Source organism: Equus asinus, chromosome 2 (genome assembly GCF_041296235.1).
Source record: "Equus asinus isolate D_3611 breed Donkey chromosome 2, EquAss-T2T_v2, whole genome shotgun sequence".
Taxonomy (NCBI): domain Eukaryota; kingdom Metazoa; phylum Chordata; class Mammalia; order Perissodactyla; family Equidae; genus Equus; species Equus asinus.
In genome coordinates, this window is record NC_091791.1 from 49,632,430 (window position 1) to 49,649,985 (window position 17,556).

Sequence of the window (17,556 nt, forward strand, 5' to 3'; positions counted from 1 at the left end):
CTTTCAGGTTGCACCAGGCACCATTTCCCACATGGGGCTAGGTTTAGGAAGAAGCAGCAATAGGCTGAACTATCTTGAGAGTACGAACGAGGACCTCCCCCAGCCCCAGCCTCTTACCTGGAGCATCTGCCCCTTCAGCAGGCACACTTTGGGTGGACGCAGGGGCTGGGTCCTTGACTCCATGCACCTGAGCAGCTTCTTCCTGGTTTGTCAAAAATGCAGAGCACAGATCAGTTTCGAGGGCTTGGAGCTTCAGCAAGGAATTCTGCCAGCAAAAGCAGAACATCAGGCTAGCTAAGTAGATGCCTAACACACAACGGTGGGTCCGCAGCTCTCAAAAGCACCTTTCTCCAGCGCCTGGCAGGAAGAGGGTCGCGGCCACAGCTGCTTCAGGCAGAGCTGGTTGTGCCGGAATCAGACACACATTACTCCACATGCAGCCTCAGTTTCTGCTTCATTTAAATCCTAACGTATATGGATTATCGGTGACACATGGGACTGGTGATTTTGTCAGCAAGAGACGCTGCACCAGGAGAACCAATCTGAGAAGGTATCTACTTCCCGGGTGCTTGAGGCTTTACGCTTTGCGAGGGTTTCATTCATTGTGCTGACATCAGGAGTGGATGACATTAGGCCCCTCCCAGGCTACCATTCATGAAAGCCGGCGTCCCTCCACTGCAGCAGACTGCAGTGAACAAAGAGTTACTGCTGCAGAGGCCGGCGGCATCTGGGAGGCGCTTCAGGGCTCCCTTATCTCCATCTGCATGTGGGTGGGTGTGCGTGTGCCTTCTGAAGTTACTTCTCTCACATGGGATGGCTATAGCTGCCTTTTGTCAAGAACAGATTAGAGGGAGAGAGGGAGATGACCTTGGTCACTCAGTGTGACCCAGCCACTGAGGGAGAAGCAATTTATCTTCCATAGCTCCCAGCACAACTTCCCCCCTCACCCCCTTCATTTCTCATTTTAAATTTCTCCCATGGTTCTTAATAAAAACAAAGTCATACAGACTGACGCATGTATCCTGCCTTGATGCAGATGCCCAGCAAATTAATTCCCCCGACCAGGTGAAAGTGAGTCACGCCTGAGTCCCTGGCCGGGTGCCGCTCCTCTGCTCCCCCACAATGGGAAAGCTCTGCAGGCCTCAGCAGCTCCTCCACCCACCTGGCAGGGGTGGTTACCTGGAGTGGAGCCATTGGTCCTTTCCCTACTAAGGCCCGCCCCCACACACACACACACACACACACACACACACTCCTACTCACACCCCACCCTCTTCATATCCTATTCCCATACACCCTCATATCCAACCGCCACACCCTACTCCATACACACCCCCACTCCTATCCCACACATACTCCCTCCCTCCCCTATACATACCTTCACCCCGTCTTCCACACCCTCATGACCAACCCCCATACCTTCACACTACTCTACACAGACCCTTTAAGCCTCAAACACTCTCACCTTCACCCACATACACTCTCATTCCTACCCCTCACACTCATCCCTTTTATCCCCTACTCCACACACAAACACCTTACCTCACACCCCTCCACATACAACCTCATACCCAACTCCCATTCTCACATCCTACTCCTCACACACATACCCCGCTACCCCACACACACACCCTCACACCCTACCTCACAAACACCCACCCCCAACATCTCCTCATACCCAACCCTTCCGTCACACATACCCACTCCCACACAAATACCCTCATCCATTCTGTTGATGTAAGTAAACACGAACCTACGGCCACGTTTGAAAAGCTGCCCACTGACAAACATCTTAAATCTGTTGTCTCTCAGTTTGAAAGCAGCGGGTGCCTAAGTGGGCTCAGGGTCCCTCCTCTGCCATGCTCAGAGATGGGGCGAGGTCTGCAGGGGCTGCTGCCTGAGAACCCACAGCTCAGATGAAGCATCCACCTGAGACAAGGCCATTATTTACAGTTTCCCCCTCCTTTCTGGCATGATTTCCCAGCAGCTGAATGTGGAAGCAAGAGCCAGAGGTTACTGACAGGAGGTACAGAAAGAGCAAGAGCATCAAGTTTCTGGAAAGATTTAGTAACCAAGCATCTGGGAAGCAAAAATGAATGAATCCAGGCAAGCTTCCTACTGGAGGCCCTTGAAAATCAGAGTGACTTCTCAAAAAGAGCAAAGCTATTCTGAAAATTGGGAAATAATGCCATGAGAATGTAAAATGATGCAGCTGCTAAAGAAAACAGTATGGCAGTTCTTCAAAAAATTAAAAATAGAACTACCATATGATCCAGCAATTCCACTGCTGGATATATACCTCACAAGAATTGAAAGCAGGGGCTCGACATTTGTATACCCATGTTTATAACAACCTTATTCGCAATAGCCAAGAGGTATATTATGGACTGAACTGTGTCTCCCCCAAATTCCTATGTTGACGCCCTAACCACCAACGTGACTGTATTTGGAGACAGGGCCTTTAAAGAGGCAACTAAGGTAAAATGAGGTTGTAAGGGTGGGGCTCTAATCCAATAAGACTCGTGTTCTTACAAAAGGAGAGAGAGACACCAGGGAGGCACACACTGAGGAAAGGCCATGTGAGGACACAGCGAGAAGGCCGCCATCTGCAAGCCAAGGAGACGCTTCAGGAAAAACCCACTCTGCCAACACCTTGATTGGACTTCCAGCCTCCAGAATGGTGAGAAAATAAATGTTTGTTGTTTCAGCCACCCAGTCTGAGGTATCCTTTTTTTATGGCAGCCCTAACAGAGTATTAACAGACTAACACAAGGTGGAAGCAACCCAAGTGTCCATCAACAGATGAATTCATAAACAAAATGTGATACATACATACATACATACATACATACAATGGAATATTATTTAGCCTTAAAAAGGAAGAAAATTCTGACACATGTTACAACCTGGAGGAACCTTGAGGACATTACGCTAAGTGAAAAAAGCCGGTCACAAAAGGAAAATATCTAGAGTAGTAAAATTCATGGAGACGGAAGGTGGAATGGTGGCTGCCAGGGAGTTGTGGGAAGGCAAAGGGAGTTAGTGTTTAATGCGTACAGACTTTCAGATTGGGAGGATGAATAAAGTTCTGGAAATGGATGGTGGTGATGGTTGCACAACAATGTGAATGTACTTAATGGCACTGAGCTACATACTTAGAAATGATTAAAAGGGAGCCCGCCCTGTGGTGTAGAAGTTAAGTTCATGTGCCCAGGGTTCGCAGGTTCAGATCCCAGGCACGGACCCATGCCCAGCTTATCAAGCCATGCTGTGGCAGACATCCCACATATGAAAGAGAGGAAAATGGGCACAGATGTTAGCAGAGGGCCAATCTTCCTCAGCAAAAAGAGGAGGATTGGCAGTGAACGTTAGCTCTGGGCTAATCTTCCTCAAAAAATAAGTAGTTAAAATGGTAAATTTTATGTGAGTATACAATTTTAAAAAATAAAAATAAAGTAAAAAAAGAAGAAAGAAAGTCAGTCCTTCTCTAGATTTAGAGGGAAGACATGGAACTAGCCACCTCTCATAAACTCCTTGTGCTCTTGTATATTCTACAAACCAGAAGAGGACACGGCCTTCACACAGAAACAGAGGGCATGCCAGCTCTGCTACATACTATGCATCTGACTTTGGGCAAGCATCTTGGCCATTCTCAGCCTTAATTTCTTCATCCATAAAAATAGGCAATAACAACAGTGACAATGGCACCTGCTCTAAGAATTAAATGAGGGAAGGTGTTGAAAACACTTTGCACAGCGCTAGCATGTGGCCAGCACTCAAGGACTGGATGTTGTGGTTATTAGGAACATCTCCAAACCCCAGAGGCCTCTGGGCAGAGCTGTGGTTGTGTGCGAGGCCAAACTCGACACCCACTCTAAGGCCTTGACTCCTCACTTTACTTCCCAGGACCCCACTCTCTGCATCTGCCTAGTGAGGACCTGAGTCTTCACTTCTAAGTTCTTTCCAACTTTAAAGGAGAGAAAAGCAACCATGCCTGTATACTGAAGATGGTGCACAGAATCTGGCACTGAGTGGGGACTTAGACAGTGTTTGTGGAACTGAACCAAAATCTTCATGCAACACAAATAAATACCAAACAATTCACTGCATAGGAGTATATTAGTACACATTCAGAGGCTGAACACCCACAGAGTGTGAGGTATAATGCTGAGACCCAATTACAGCCAGAAGTAGTAAGGGGGTTCTTCTCATCTGTCTTCCCCTCCCGCCTCCTCCCTCACTTGTACTCATACTGAAGCAGAAACAAGATTGAGCATCAAAGGAGATCCGTTTGCACGGCTGGTTTATTCCTCTCTGAGATACTAGATAGGAGTAAGCTGAAAGGAATGGGGAAGAAAAGAAGTGGGAATGGGACAGAAGAGAGAAGATGAAGGTCTCAAAGGGCAAGAAGACCTCCAAGCAGAAGGGAAGACATAAATTGCTATAAATGGAAGACAAGAAGGCGGAATGGAAGAAACTCTGCAGGTCAGCTGTTGGCAACTATAGCCCTTCCCCACCTCAAAATGACCCCCTACCTGAGGACAACCTGCCATTCCTCAGCGCAGGAACAGAGGGTGGGGACTCAGACACCCCGTGTGGGATGGGTTCATAAAAGGATGCCTCTCCTGATGATTAACCCATGAGCAATCTGTGCCACTGTCACGTACATGTCCTTCCAGTGGGCAATGGGAGACATCCAGCCTGTCCCTCAGTCAGGGCTGAGCCCCACAGAGTCCACCCATGAAAGGTCCCTGGACAGCTTATACCACACACGTAAGAGTCAGGCCCCCACACACACGTCATCCCACACATGCACGTCGCAGGCTCTGGCAGCTTTCACACGAGGCTCTGGCATGTGAGACTGATGTCAGCCCCTTCCTCAGGGCGCTTCCAGTCTAGTGGGGAGAGAGCTAATAAACAAGCAAACCAATCAAACAATAACGACAGTAATTACTGTCACAGGGCTATGGAGGAAAGAAACCGCGAGCCTGGAGAGGGAGAGAGTAAGCAGCTGTTTCACTCTCTGATCATGCCTGACTTAGTGACCTTTACTGCAAGAACATGCTTCCTCCACCCCACCCTCCCCTCATGGCTGCCCCATCCCCCTCCCCCCACCCCAGACAAAGAGCAGTAACTCCCTCTGGTCCCAGTGCTACCTCTCTCCAGCACTCCTCTTACTAAGACTCCTGCTCCCTGCAAGGCTGCCCACAGCCCATCCCCCAGGCCAGCCAGCTAGTGCTTTCCCAGGTTCACATGCAAAGTCTCCCTGAAAGCGTCTCTAGGATCGGCAGAAAAATTGAGCAAAGGCTGATGGATCCCCCAAAGAACAATGAACAAGACTCCCTCTGCCTCCTCAGCTCTCCCATCTGATTATGGGAGAAGCCAGAGAGAAGTCCACAAAACCTAGGTGTGGTTTTCTAAAAGCTAATTTTTCTCTTTTACATAATGGAAAACAGGCTGCTTGTTTTAGAAAATACTCTACTCATTTTCTCTCCTCTACAATTACCAGGTCCCACTTTAGTTGGGTTGGAATGGAGAACACCCACACAGGCTGGGTGGCTAAATACTATTTTAGGGGGCCTTTGTCTGCAATCCACCAGTTGCAGAGGAGGGACAGCTTATTTTTAATTTCTATGAAGAGGTTTCGCGGCACTCCCCCATCTCTTTATCTACCCAAGAACAGTACATAGATTCTCTATGGTGATATGAAGCAAAATCAAATTGGAAATCTGCTCAAAATGGGGGATACAACTGGGTCCCTGAACATCCCCATTTCTCCTTGCCACTCTTCTTCCCTGAGTTTCCTGTGTGTACTCCCCCCGCCACACCCATACCCATACCCATGCCCACACCCACGCCCACACCTACACACACAATACCCTTCCTTTCCATCTGCTCCCAGCCCCCACCTCCCCAGGCCAGATTCAGCTGTAGTTGCCTCACAAATTTCCATCAAATTCCTGAGCCAGTTCTGATTACCTTATCTACACAGGGCCCCCCAATTTCTCTGTTACCATCTTATTTCCTTCCTAACACTCACTATAATATATAATTTTATCTATTTGTCTACTTGTTTTTTGGCTCTCTCTCCAGCTCCAGAAGGGCTGGAACTATGCCTCCATTGTTCACTGCTGTACCCAGCACAATGAGGAGAACAGGAGCCAACCAATAAGAAGACGGCCATTGTATCTTGGTTTTGTTTTTCTGGACCCTCCAGGTGGCACTTGGGAGGCCCTTCTGAGGATCCAATTTCAAGCCCCGCTGCTGCCCTGGTTCAGAAACTTTACAATGCTTTCTAATCACTGGGGAGTTTGCTAAAGATGTGCACTCCCAGGCAGGGACCACCCCAGAGACTCAGATTCTGTGGTCTGGGGCAGAGTCATTTAGATGCTAGAGGTCCAAAGTTCACACTTTGAGAAATAGTGCCCTATTCTCTAGGGCCTTGACCTACTCTAAATGCTACCTTGGGCACCTGCTTACCTCCACCCGCCCCAGGAACAACAGCTTTTCCCCAACCCCTAGCCCTCTGACACCCTCATTAGCCTCCTGTCCTGCCTCTCTTTGAGAGTTGGGCCCCCACACTAGGAAGTAGAAAGTATGAAGTGCTCAGAAGCAAGACAGTGTTGCTTCCTGAACTGCTGCTGCTGGAGTCTGGATGTTCTTGCCGAAAGAAGTGGGACTTCTTCCAAGGCGACAGCTACAAGAAAATACCAAATGCACCCCACCCCTAGGGACACTGGGTTTTTGGCTAATCCCTGTGGGGCCTGTGTTGCATATGTCCCAGCATGCCTTGCAGCCAAGTCTAACTGAAGGATGACACACCTCAGCTCAGCCCATCCTAGCTTTCTCTGCTGGGGATGGTCAGCTCTCACCCCCCCACACTACTCAAAGAAGAAATTCAGTGTAAGAGAACAAGCTGTTCATTTCAAGTAGCCCTCTGCTGACAAGAGGATTCAGGTTCTATTCTGATGCTAGTAGCACTTCTTTTTAAACAAGGACAATTTTGCCACAACACACAATGACCCAAACCAAATTTCCTTCCAGCCAGATGATTTCAATCTGGGAAGGGAGAGTCCTGTACTTAGTTTTATCTCATTGTGATATCCTCATTATGTTCACTTTATTAAATAAAAAAATAAAAACAAGACGTTTGAGAGGGAATAATGCAGTTTATAAATTCATTTTAATTCAGGACTCTGAGCTTTTCTAGATAAGACGTTGATTTTCTAAAAATAGAATGTGTCTTATTTTCAGCTTATGGAATGGACTTCAATAGTTTCTCTTTGGAGTTTGTAGTACTTACCCTATCCAAAAGCACAGGTATTAAGATGGATTAAACCCCCTAACAAGTCATTTTTTCCAGATCATCAATTATATCCCACAGGCTGAGGTCCACAAATCTAGTCTGTTGTTGTAGCCCATCTGGCTATTTCTTTGTGGCTACTTACGTTCTTTTAGCCCTGAAAAATACTCTGCTTAAAAACTAAACTCAGTAGGATGTGGGCACAGTAGAAGGCCCATTAGGGCTTTGAATCCCAAATCTACCATTGGCTCATTATGTGTCTGTGGGCAAACCATCCAACCACACTGGCCTGTAGGCCCTTTATTTTTTCTGATGAGACTACCTTACCCCCTTCAATTTCTAAAATTCAATGAATATTAAAAATCAGTAACCATTCCACTGGAAATCATAAAATTACATGCCATATGAAATAAATTATCTACCTATGTCTTTAAAGACAGTGGTCACATTGGAAAGCATTACCATTTCCTCAAATACTAATATTTTGTTAGAAAACAAGAAAATTAAGTATTTCCCTGCCTTAAAATCTGAGCTGTATAGCCCTAAGAAGGCCAACAATGTCCTAAAAAGAATAAAAGATACCAACACCAGCAAGTCCAGACTCTAGGATATTGAGCCGATGTGCGCCACTATAAATCCCTGAAAAGTAGGGATGACGAAGTTTGTTTTTCTACTGCAGCCCCCATACCCCACCCCAGTACCAAACCCAGAGCTGTGAACATATTTGCTTCCCAATAAACACTGTTGAAAGAATTACTCCTTAGAAAAAATATCTAAAAAGTCACAACCTTCAGGAAAGGTTTTGGTCTTAGGATCAGCAGAAATATTTTTTAAACGTTGGCAAAGGTGGGAGGGAGCAGATTATACTATGAAAGCTGTCTGCTTTATATTTTGCCAAGTGAAAGCATGTGGCAAAATAAACAAATAATAATGATAAAAAACCTCCCCATCATTTCATCACAAAATAAAAATTTTAAGAACAATCAGTTCATTCAACTGGGAATAAGAACCTGGGTTTATACCACGACCACATTCACCAAAGGATGTCCTCGCTGACACCAACAAGAAAAGTTGGCTAAAATTAAATGAATCATAGGACACATTCCAGCTGAGGAAGAAACACTGGTAGGAAAGCAAGGTCACTTTACCTCAACTCAGAAAACCGTACCAGAAAAATGCCAAATAGTAGCCTGCAGTGTTCCAGCACACAGGAAAATCACCTTGGAAAATTATGCTTCCAGAGACCAATATTATGCAGCCTAGCATCCATTTACCCATCTTCTGATAATAACACTCCCAGATCCAAAGTGGGAAATATGGTCTACATCTAGCCAATCAGCTTATTCCAAACCCCAAAGTCATGGTGACGGGCTCAAGAATGGGTTACATGTCCTAAGCCAGATAAATGAGAATCAAGTATGGAACTTTTTAGAACTAGAAAGAAGGACTCTTTTTCCACTGTGTGGTAGGCAGAACCCTAAAGATGGCCTCCAAGATTCCTTTACCCTGGTTATTCAATCAAACACAAACACATAGGTGCTGCTATGAATGGATTTTGCTTATATAATTAAAGTCTTAACTCAGTTGACCAAAGATACAGAGATTATTTAGGTGGGCCTGACCCAATCAGATGAGCCCTTTGAAAGCAGAGAGTTTCCTCCAGCTGGTAGCACAAGACAACATCAGAGAGATTCAGAGCACAGAAAGATTTGGTATTGTTGGCTCAAAGATGAAGAGGTCCACATGGAGAGGAATGCAGGCAGCCTCTAGAAACAGAGCTGCCCTCAGCTGATGACCTGGAAGGAAATAGGGACCACAATCCCATAACCACAAAGAACTAAATTCAGGCAACAACTCGAATGAGATTGCACGTAGACTCTTCTCCAGAACGTCCACATAACAGTCCATCATGGCTAATGCCTTGAGTTCAGTTTTGTGAGACCCTGAGTAGAGAATCCAATTGAGTCCACCCAAATTTATGACCTATGTAACTGTGAGCTAACAAATGGGTGTTTGAAGCTGCTAAGCTTTTGGTAATCTGTTACACAGTAATAGAAAACTAATATACACTGGAATTACTCACTGTAAAAATAATGTGGCCCTAGAGAGTGGTTGACTGAAAGATAAAATCAATATAGGAAAGCAGAGTCAAGAGATGAAAAGAGATAGCATCTACATGACAAGTCTTTAATCCCTGGATCTAGCCATGCCTGGAGCCTATCCCGATCCTAAAGTTTCAACTGTGTAAATCAATAAAATCCTGTTGTTATTATTAAAGCCAGGTTGAACTGACTCTCAATCACAAGGAAAAAATCCCAGACGGTTGAAAAAATAATACTAAAAATCTTCAATCAATTCTGAACTAAGGCCCAACCCTACAGACTGCGTTTGCATTTCGATAGAAAAATACAGCTGCCTATTCCTACAGAAACAACACCATTCAGCCAACTCAGGAGTATCAAAGGCCTACAGAAGCCTCTTGCTAGACCATTTTCTCAAAATTAAAACCATTTGGAGGGAGAAACACATCTCAAACAGTTAGTACCATCTTGAGGTCTGATATGGCTTGATGCTAAGATATCTATATGCTAAGCTGTGGATGGTAAGAAAAAGACAATCAAATCCTTTACATGGAGAGACACACAGACATGTGGCTATAGGCTCAAAAAGGGACATTGCAAATGTGCAAATTGGTCTACTTTTAACAAAATTAAAGTATTAAAGGGTTCCTCATGGACTTTAAAGAGGACGATATCTTTAATGTTGTGGCTATGTTGAGCTATTTTGACTAGTGTAATTCAACAAATAAGAGGTAACAGTATCACATGAAGAAAAGATGAATTTTTCAAATTGACTTTAGGTGGATAAATGATCTCTTTCATGGGCAGCTAAATGAAAATAGATGTCCCCTTTGAGAATAAGAACTGTGACTACAAACCCAAGATTTAACTTCTTGTTATTGATAGTATGTCATTATTATGCATTTGTCACATGCTAATAATTTATTACATTTCTTTCTTATCACATAGACCTTCCTGAAAATTCCAATGGAATTCCTAAGGGTTTTGTTCCTTTATGGTAGAACCTCAGTCAGGACATAGCATAGCACAAGACTGAATCCCACCTCACTGTGAGCATCTTCTCCTCCCCTAGTTCTTCAATCAATGAGAAGGATGATACCACACACAAATCTAAAAATGTCCTAGCAATTTTTAGTAAAGTCAAAACAAACTTCAAAGCAGCCATCCAGGTAGAACACATCTCTAGGATGCCCTGTAGGGTCAATTGACACCCAAAATGCTTTGACTGTATTCTGTACACTCAAAAAGGACTCACCATGGAGTCTTCAGAATAGAGTTGTACTTCAGAACATTCGCTCCATTTAAAAGATGCCATTAGCCTCTTTTTCTAAGCACTCATAAAAGGAACACAGTATGGTATCAGAGAACTTGTGAATGTTGGCTTCTTTCAGATATATTAGGTTTTACTGGCTACCAAGTGAAATGGCATAGACAGTGTGTCTGTGGCAACTTTTCTCATGAAAGAACAATGTGACTAGAATTTTCTCCATCTTCAGAAAACATTTCCTTTTCTTACCCTCTAATTCACAGAGTTAGAAAGGGGGAAGCAGGGTGGGGAGGACGGATTAGCAATACCCTTTTGACCCTTACTACTAAACCCATCAATTTCTCCTCCCCTATAAAAAGCAATATTATCCTCTTCCATTCCGTGACCTGGATGTATACGACTCAGTGACTTCCATTTGGGCTGGTTTCTTCCTCTACATTAGTAGCCCCTTCCATATTCAGATACTTCAATGCCAGGCTAATAGCCATGGTAATTAATATCTGGCCCCATAATTCCTCGGTCCCTTCAATTTATAATGCTACTTCCGATTAAATATGGCTGGCCATTTCAGCAGGTTGCCATAAATTTCCAGAATCTCAAATCTCCTAAGAATAAGCTTGATCCCTTCCATCTCTTCTACCCTACGATGTAAGTAAACTTACTCTAGCCTCTTCATTAAGGTTCTGGATTCCCCTATGTTCTACAATCAATCATCCCACTTAGACTCCTTACCCAGTGGGAACCATATGTCTCCACAATTTGATTCTGGAGATGCAAAAAAAAGCCAGAAATATTTACCTCAATTACCCCTCCAGACTTAACTACCTTGAAATCCTTATGTTAAAGTTGTAGGGCTTATTGTGGGCAAAAGACTGAGGCAACATTTATTCATTTTTCCCATTCCAACATTGAGTGTCTACTTCTTTATGCCTGACATATCTTTCTTGGATAAACTTATTAACCCATGGCAATTTTTTTCTTTTTAATTTATAATTGTCTCCTTAGGCCTGGAGAGGATAAACTGTAGATTGGTCTAGGCCAGCAGAAGAGAGCTTCATAGCCAACAAGCCTCAAAAGGGAAGTGAAACAAGGAATCCATGTGAGGGCAACCAAAGACAAATTTCTCTTTCAAGGCCAATTGGCTTGTGGCTGACCTTACGTCTAGGCCCTTGGAATTCCAGATAAAAAGTGAAATGAAGGTGATGCCAGCAACATGGCAGAATGAGCTGTTCCCTTTATCTCTCCCCCTTTGAACTACAACTAAATGGACATTCACTGATCAACAGAGGATACCCACACAGCACAATAGGATGCCTGAGAGATCTGCGCAGCTAGACATCTGAAGGTGGGTGACCTACCCCCAGGGAGGTGGTGGAGATAGGTGAGCACTCTCTGGCCTCCCAGCAGCTCTGTGCACTCATGCAACTGCTCTCCCAGCTGGAGCACCCATAGAACCACTGCAGCCCCAAGGGTGGGAGTGTGCCTCAGTGCAACTGTGGAAACAGCTAACAGCAACCCTGAGCCCCTGTGTGATCGCCATCCCATCTGGTGGAAAGCCCACAGTGCCACTGCAGTCCCAGAAAGTGGCCCCATATCAGAGCCCATGGGGAGGCCCCACCTACCAAGGACAACAGCTTGTGTGACCTAGGAAGAGTGGGCAGTGGATCTGCATGCCCAGGGAAATGATTTCCTGGCTGCTGCAGACACCCATAGTACCGGTGGAGCCCCAAAGGTGGGAGTGCATCTCAGTGGGACAGTGGGAGCAGGTGACAGCAACCCTGAGCCCCCACATGATTCCTTTCCCATCCAATGAGAGAGGCCACAGTGCTGTTGCAGTCCCAAGGAGTGGCCCAGGCTCAGACTGGCACAGCTGTCAGGGCTTGCAGCAGGCTCAGAAAACTCAGCTCCTGCCTGCCCCCCACCCCCCCGCAGTGGTAGCAGGGGGAATCTGCAACCAGATACTTCCACAATGCAAAGGCACAAATCCACCCCATCAAATAGAATTAAGAGGTATATTAATACTCCACCAGAAGGAAAAATACAAACACCTATAGCCAATCCTGCAGGCACAGAAATTTCCAATCTAAATGACAGAGAATTCAAAATCACTATCATAAAAAACTCAACAAGTTACAAGAAAACTCAGAGAGACAATTCAATGAAATCAGGAATAAAATTGATGAACAGAAAGAACTCTTCACAAAAGACACTGAAACTACGAAAAAAAAAAACAGAAATGTTTGAGATGAAAAAAACAATGAATGAGATAAAGAAAAATCTAGAGTCCTTAAATAACAGAGCTGATATGATGGAGAACAGAATTAGAAATTTAGAGGACAGAAATATAGAAATGCTTCAGATGGAGGAGAGAGAACTAAGACTAAAAAGAAATGAAGAAATTATCAGAGAAATAACTGACAATTAGGAAGTGCAACATAAGGATTATTGGTAATCTGGAGGGAGAAGAGAAGGAGAAAGGAGCAGAGAACTTGTTCAAAGAAATAATAGCTGAGAACTTCCCAAACCTGGGGAAGGAGCTTCCCAAACAAGTAAAAGAAGCTAATAGAACTCCCAACTACATCAGTGTAAAAAGACCTTCTCCAAGGCATATATTAGCAAAACTGGCAAAAGTCAATGACAAAGAAAAAATATTAAGGGCAGCAAGGCAGAAGATAATAACCTACAAAGGAACCCCAATCAGGCTTTCAGTGGATTTCTCAGTAGAAACCTAACAGGCTAGGAGATAGTGGAATGATACATTCAAAACTCTGAAAGACAAAATCTATCCAGTGAAAATATCCTTCAGATATGATAGAGGAAGAAAAACTTTCCCAGATTAACAAAAGCTGAGGGAGTTCATTGCCACAAAAGCTCTCCTACAAGACATGATAAAGAAGGTACTCATACCTGAAAAAAAAAGGAAGGGTTTACAAAGCCTTAAGCAATGAGACAAATAGCCAGACAAATTCAGAAAATTGCAGCTCTCTATCAGAACACGTTAGCAAACACTTAATTACAACATTAAAGACAAAGAGAAGGAAAAAAATGAAGAACAACTATAATCACTTAATTTTAACCATAAACTCACAAAACAAAATGTAATAAGTTCTAAGAACAATAACTTGGTCAGGGAAGAGGGAAGGGATGGAAACTGCTTAGACTAAGGAATTAAGAGGCTATCAGAAAATGAACTATCACATCTATGAGATCGTTTTTACAAACCTCATGGTAAGCAGTAAACAAAAAGTCAGAACAGAGTCACAAATGATAAAGAGAAAACTGAGAAAATCATCATACAGAACCACTAAACTGAACTGGCATTCCAAAATACATAGGACGAGAAACAAGGTAAACACAGAACAACAAGAAAACAAGTGATAAAATTGCAGCATTAAGCCCTCATATATCGATAATCACTATAATGTAAATGGATTTACTTCTCCAGTCAAAAGACACAGAGTGGTTGGATGGCTTAGAAACAAGACCCAGCAATATGCTGCCTCCAAGAAACACACCTCAGCTCTAAAGACAAACACAGGCTCAGAGAGAAGGGATACTCCAAGTTAATAGCAAACAAAAGAAACCAGGTGTTGCCATACTTATGTCAGACAAAGTAGACTTCACGATAAAAAAGGTAATGAAAGACAAAGAGGGGTGGTATATAATGATAAAAGGGACACTCCACCAAGAGGACATAACACTTACAAATATATACGCACCTAACACAGGAGCACCAAAGTATATAAAGCAACTATTAACAGACCTAAAAGGAGATATTAACAGGAAGACAATAATAGTAGGGGACCTTAAGACTTGATGTAAGAGCACCCACTTACATCAATGGATAGATCATTCAGACAGAAAGTCAAAAAGGAAACAGTGGAATTAAACAAAAAACTAAACCAGATAGACTTAATAGATATATACAGAACACTTTATCCAAAAACAGCAGAATACACATTCTTCTCATACACACATGGAACATTCTCAAGGATAGACCATATGTTGGGAAACAAAGTAAGCCTCAATAAATTCAATCAATCAATCAAGTCAATCTTCTTGACTGAAATCATATCAAGTATCTTTTCTGACCATAATGCTACGAAACTAGAAATAAACCATAAGAAAAAAGCTGGGAGAGTGATAAATATGTGGAGACTAAACAACATGCTACTGAACAATCAATGGATTATTGAAGAAATTAAAGGAGAAATCAAAAAATATCTGGAGACAAATGAAAATGAAAATACACCATACCAACTCATTTTGGACGCAGCAAAAGCAGTCCTAAGAGGAAAATTCATAGCCATACAGGCCCACATTAACAAATAAGAAAAATCTCAAATAAGCAATCTTAACTACACCTAGAACTAAATGAACTAGAAAAAGAACAAACAAGCCCAAAGTCAGCAGAAGAAGGGAAATAATAAAAATTATAGCAGAAATAAATGAAATTGAAATAAGAAAAAAAGTGGAAAGGATCAAGGAAACTAAGAGCTGGTTCATTGAGAAGATAAACAAAATTGACAAACCCTCAGCCAGACCCACTAAGAAAAAAAGAGAGAAGGCTCAAATAAATAAAATTAGAAATGACAGGAGAAATCACAATGGATACCACAGAAATACAAAAGATTATAAGAGAATACTGTGAAAAACTGTATGCCAACAAATTGAACAATCTAGAAGAAATGGATAAATTCTTAGACTCACACAACCTCCCAAAACTAAATCAAGAAGAAAGAGAATCTGAATAGATCAATCACAAGTAAATAGATTGAAACAGTAATCAAAAACCTCCCAAAAAACAGAAGTCCAGGACCAGATGGCTTCTCTAGAGAATTCTACCAAACATTCAAAGAATCCTTCTTAAACTATTCCAAAAAATTGAGGAAGACAAAAGACTTCCTAACATTCTGAAATGAGGCCAACATCACGCTGATACCAAAGCCAGACAAGGACAACACAAAGAAGGAAAATTACAGGTCAATGCCACTGATGAACACAGATGCAAAAATCCTCAAGAAAATATTGGCAAACCAAATACAACAACATATTAAAAGGATCATACACCATGATCAAGTGGGATTTATACCAGGGATGCAGGGATGATTCAACATCTGCAAATCAACCAATGTGTTACACCACATTAACAAAATGAGGAATAAAAACCACACAATCAGCTCAATAGAACACAGAGAAAACATTTGAAAAGATCCATTTATAACAGAAACTCTCAATAAAATGGATATAGAAGGAAAGTACCTCAACATAATAAAGGCCAAATATGACAAACCCACAGCCAACATCATACTCAGTGGGAAAAACTGAAAGCGATTCCTATGAGAAGAAGAACAAGACAAGTGTGCCCACTCTCACTACTCTTATTCAACACAGCACTGCAGGTTTGGGCCAGAGCATTAGTCAAGAAAAAGAGATAAAAGGTATCCAAACTGGCAAGGAAGAAGTGAAACTCTTGTTGTTTGCAGATGACAAAATTTTATATGTAGAAAACTCTGAAGAGTCCATCAGAAAGTTATTAGAAATAATCAACAATTACAGGAAAGTTGCAGGGTACAAAATCTACATACAAAAATCAGCTACATTTCTATACTCTAATAACAAACTAACAGAAAGAGAACTCAAGAATATAATCCCATTTACAATTGCAACAAAAAGAATAAAATATCTAGGAATAAATTTAACCAAGGAGGTGAGAGACCTATACAAGGAAAACTATAAGGCATTATTGAAAGAAATCGATGACAACATAAAGAAATGGAAACATATTCCATGCACGTGGATCAGAAGAATAAATGTAGTTAAAATGTCCCTACTACCTAAAGCAATCTACAGATTCAATGAAATTCCAATCAGAATCCCAACGACATTCTTCACAGAAATAGAACAAACAATCCTAAAATTTATATGGGGCAACCAAAGACCCCAAATAGCTAAAGCAGTCCTGAGGGAAAAAACCAAAGCTGGAGGCATCACAATCCCTGACTTCAAAATATACTACAAACCCACAGTAATGAAAACAGCATGGTACTGGTACAAAAGCAGGTGCACAGATTAATGGGGCAGAATTGAAAGCCCAAAAATAAAACCACACATCCACGGACAGCTAATCTTCAACAAAGGAGCTAAGAACATACAATGGAGAAAGGAGAGTCTCTTCATAAGTGGTGTTGGGAAAACTTCACAGCCACATGCAAAAGAATGAAAGTAGACCATTATCTTGCATCAAATACAAAATTTAACTCAAAATGGATTAAAGATTTGAAAGTAAGATATGAAACCATAGAACTCCTAGAAGAAAATACAGAAAGTACACTCTTTGACATCAGTCTTAGAAGGATCTTTTCTAATACCATGTCTACTCAGACAAGGGAAACAAAAGAAAAACTAGACACTCTTCATCAGACTAAAGAGCTTCTGCAAGGCAAAGGAAACCAGGAACAAAACAAAAAGATGATGCACCAACTGGGAGAAAATATTTGCAAATCATATATCTGACAAGGGGTTAATCTCCAAAATATATAAAGAACTCACACAACTCAACAACAAAAAAACAATGTGATCAAAAGATGGGCAGAAGATATGAACAGACAATTTTCCAAAGAAGATACACAGATGGCCAATAGGCACGTGAAAAGATGCTCAACATCACTAATCATTAGGGAAATGCAAATCAAAACTACACTAAGATATCACCTTACACCTGTTAGAATGGCTATAATTACCAAGACAAAAAACAATAAATGTTGGGGCTGGCCCAGTGGTGTAGTAGTTAAGTTCATGCATTCCACTTTGGCGGCCCAGGTTTTGCAGGTTTGGATCCCAGGCACAGACCTACACACCACTCATCAAGCCATGCTCTGGTGGCGTCCCACATACAAAATAAA

General features: G+C 42.5%; 1 protein-coding gene across 10 annotated transcripts in view; it reads right to left on the minus strand.

Annotated features, from left to right (window-relative positions):
* FAM13C (family with sequence similarity 13 member C) overlaps positions 1-17,556 on the minus strand; it is a 118,168-nt gene that overhangs the window by 37,514 nt on the left and 63,098 nt on the right. For all 10 annotated transcript variants that reach the window (XM_070488081.1, XM_014833392.3, XM_070488087.1 and 7 more), the window contains one exon: positions 118-202. In XM_070488081.1, the coding sequence (XP_070344182.1) occupies positions 118-202 (85 nt within the window). The remainder of the gene's footprint in view (positions 1-117; positions 203-17,556) is intronic.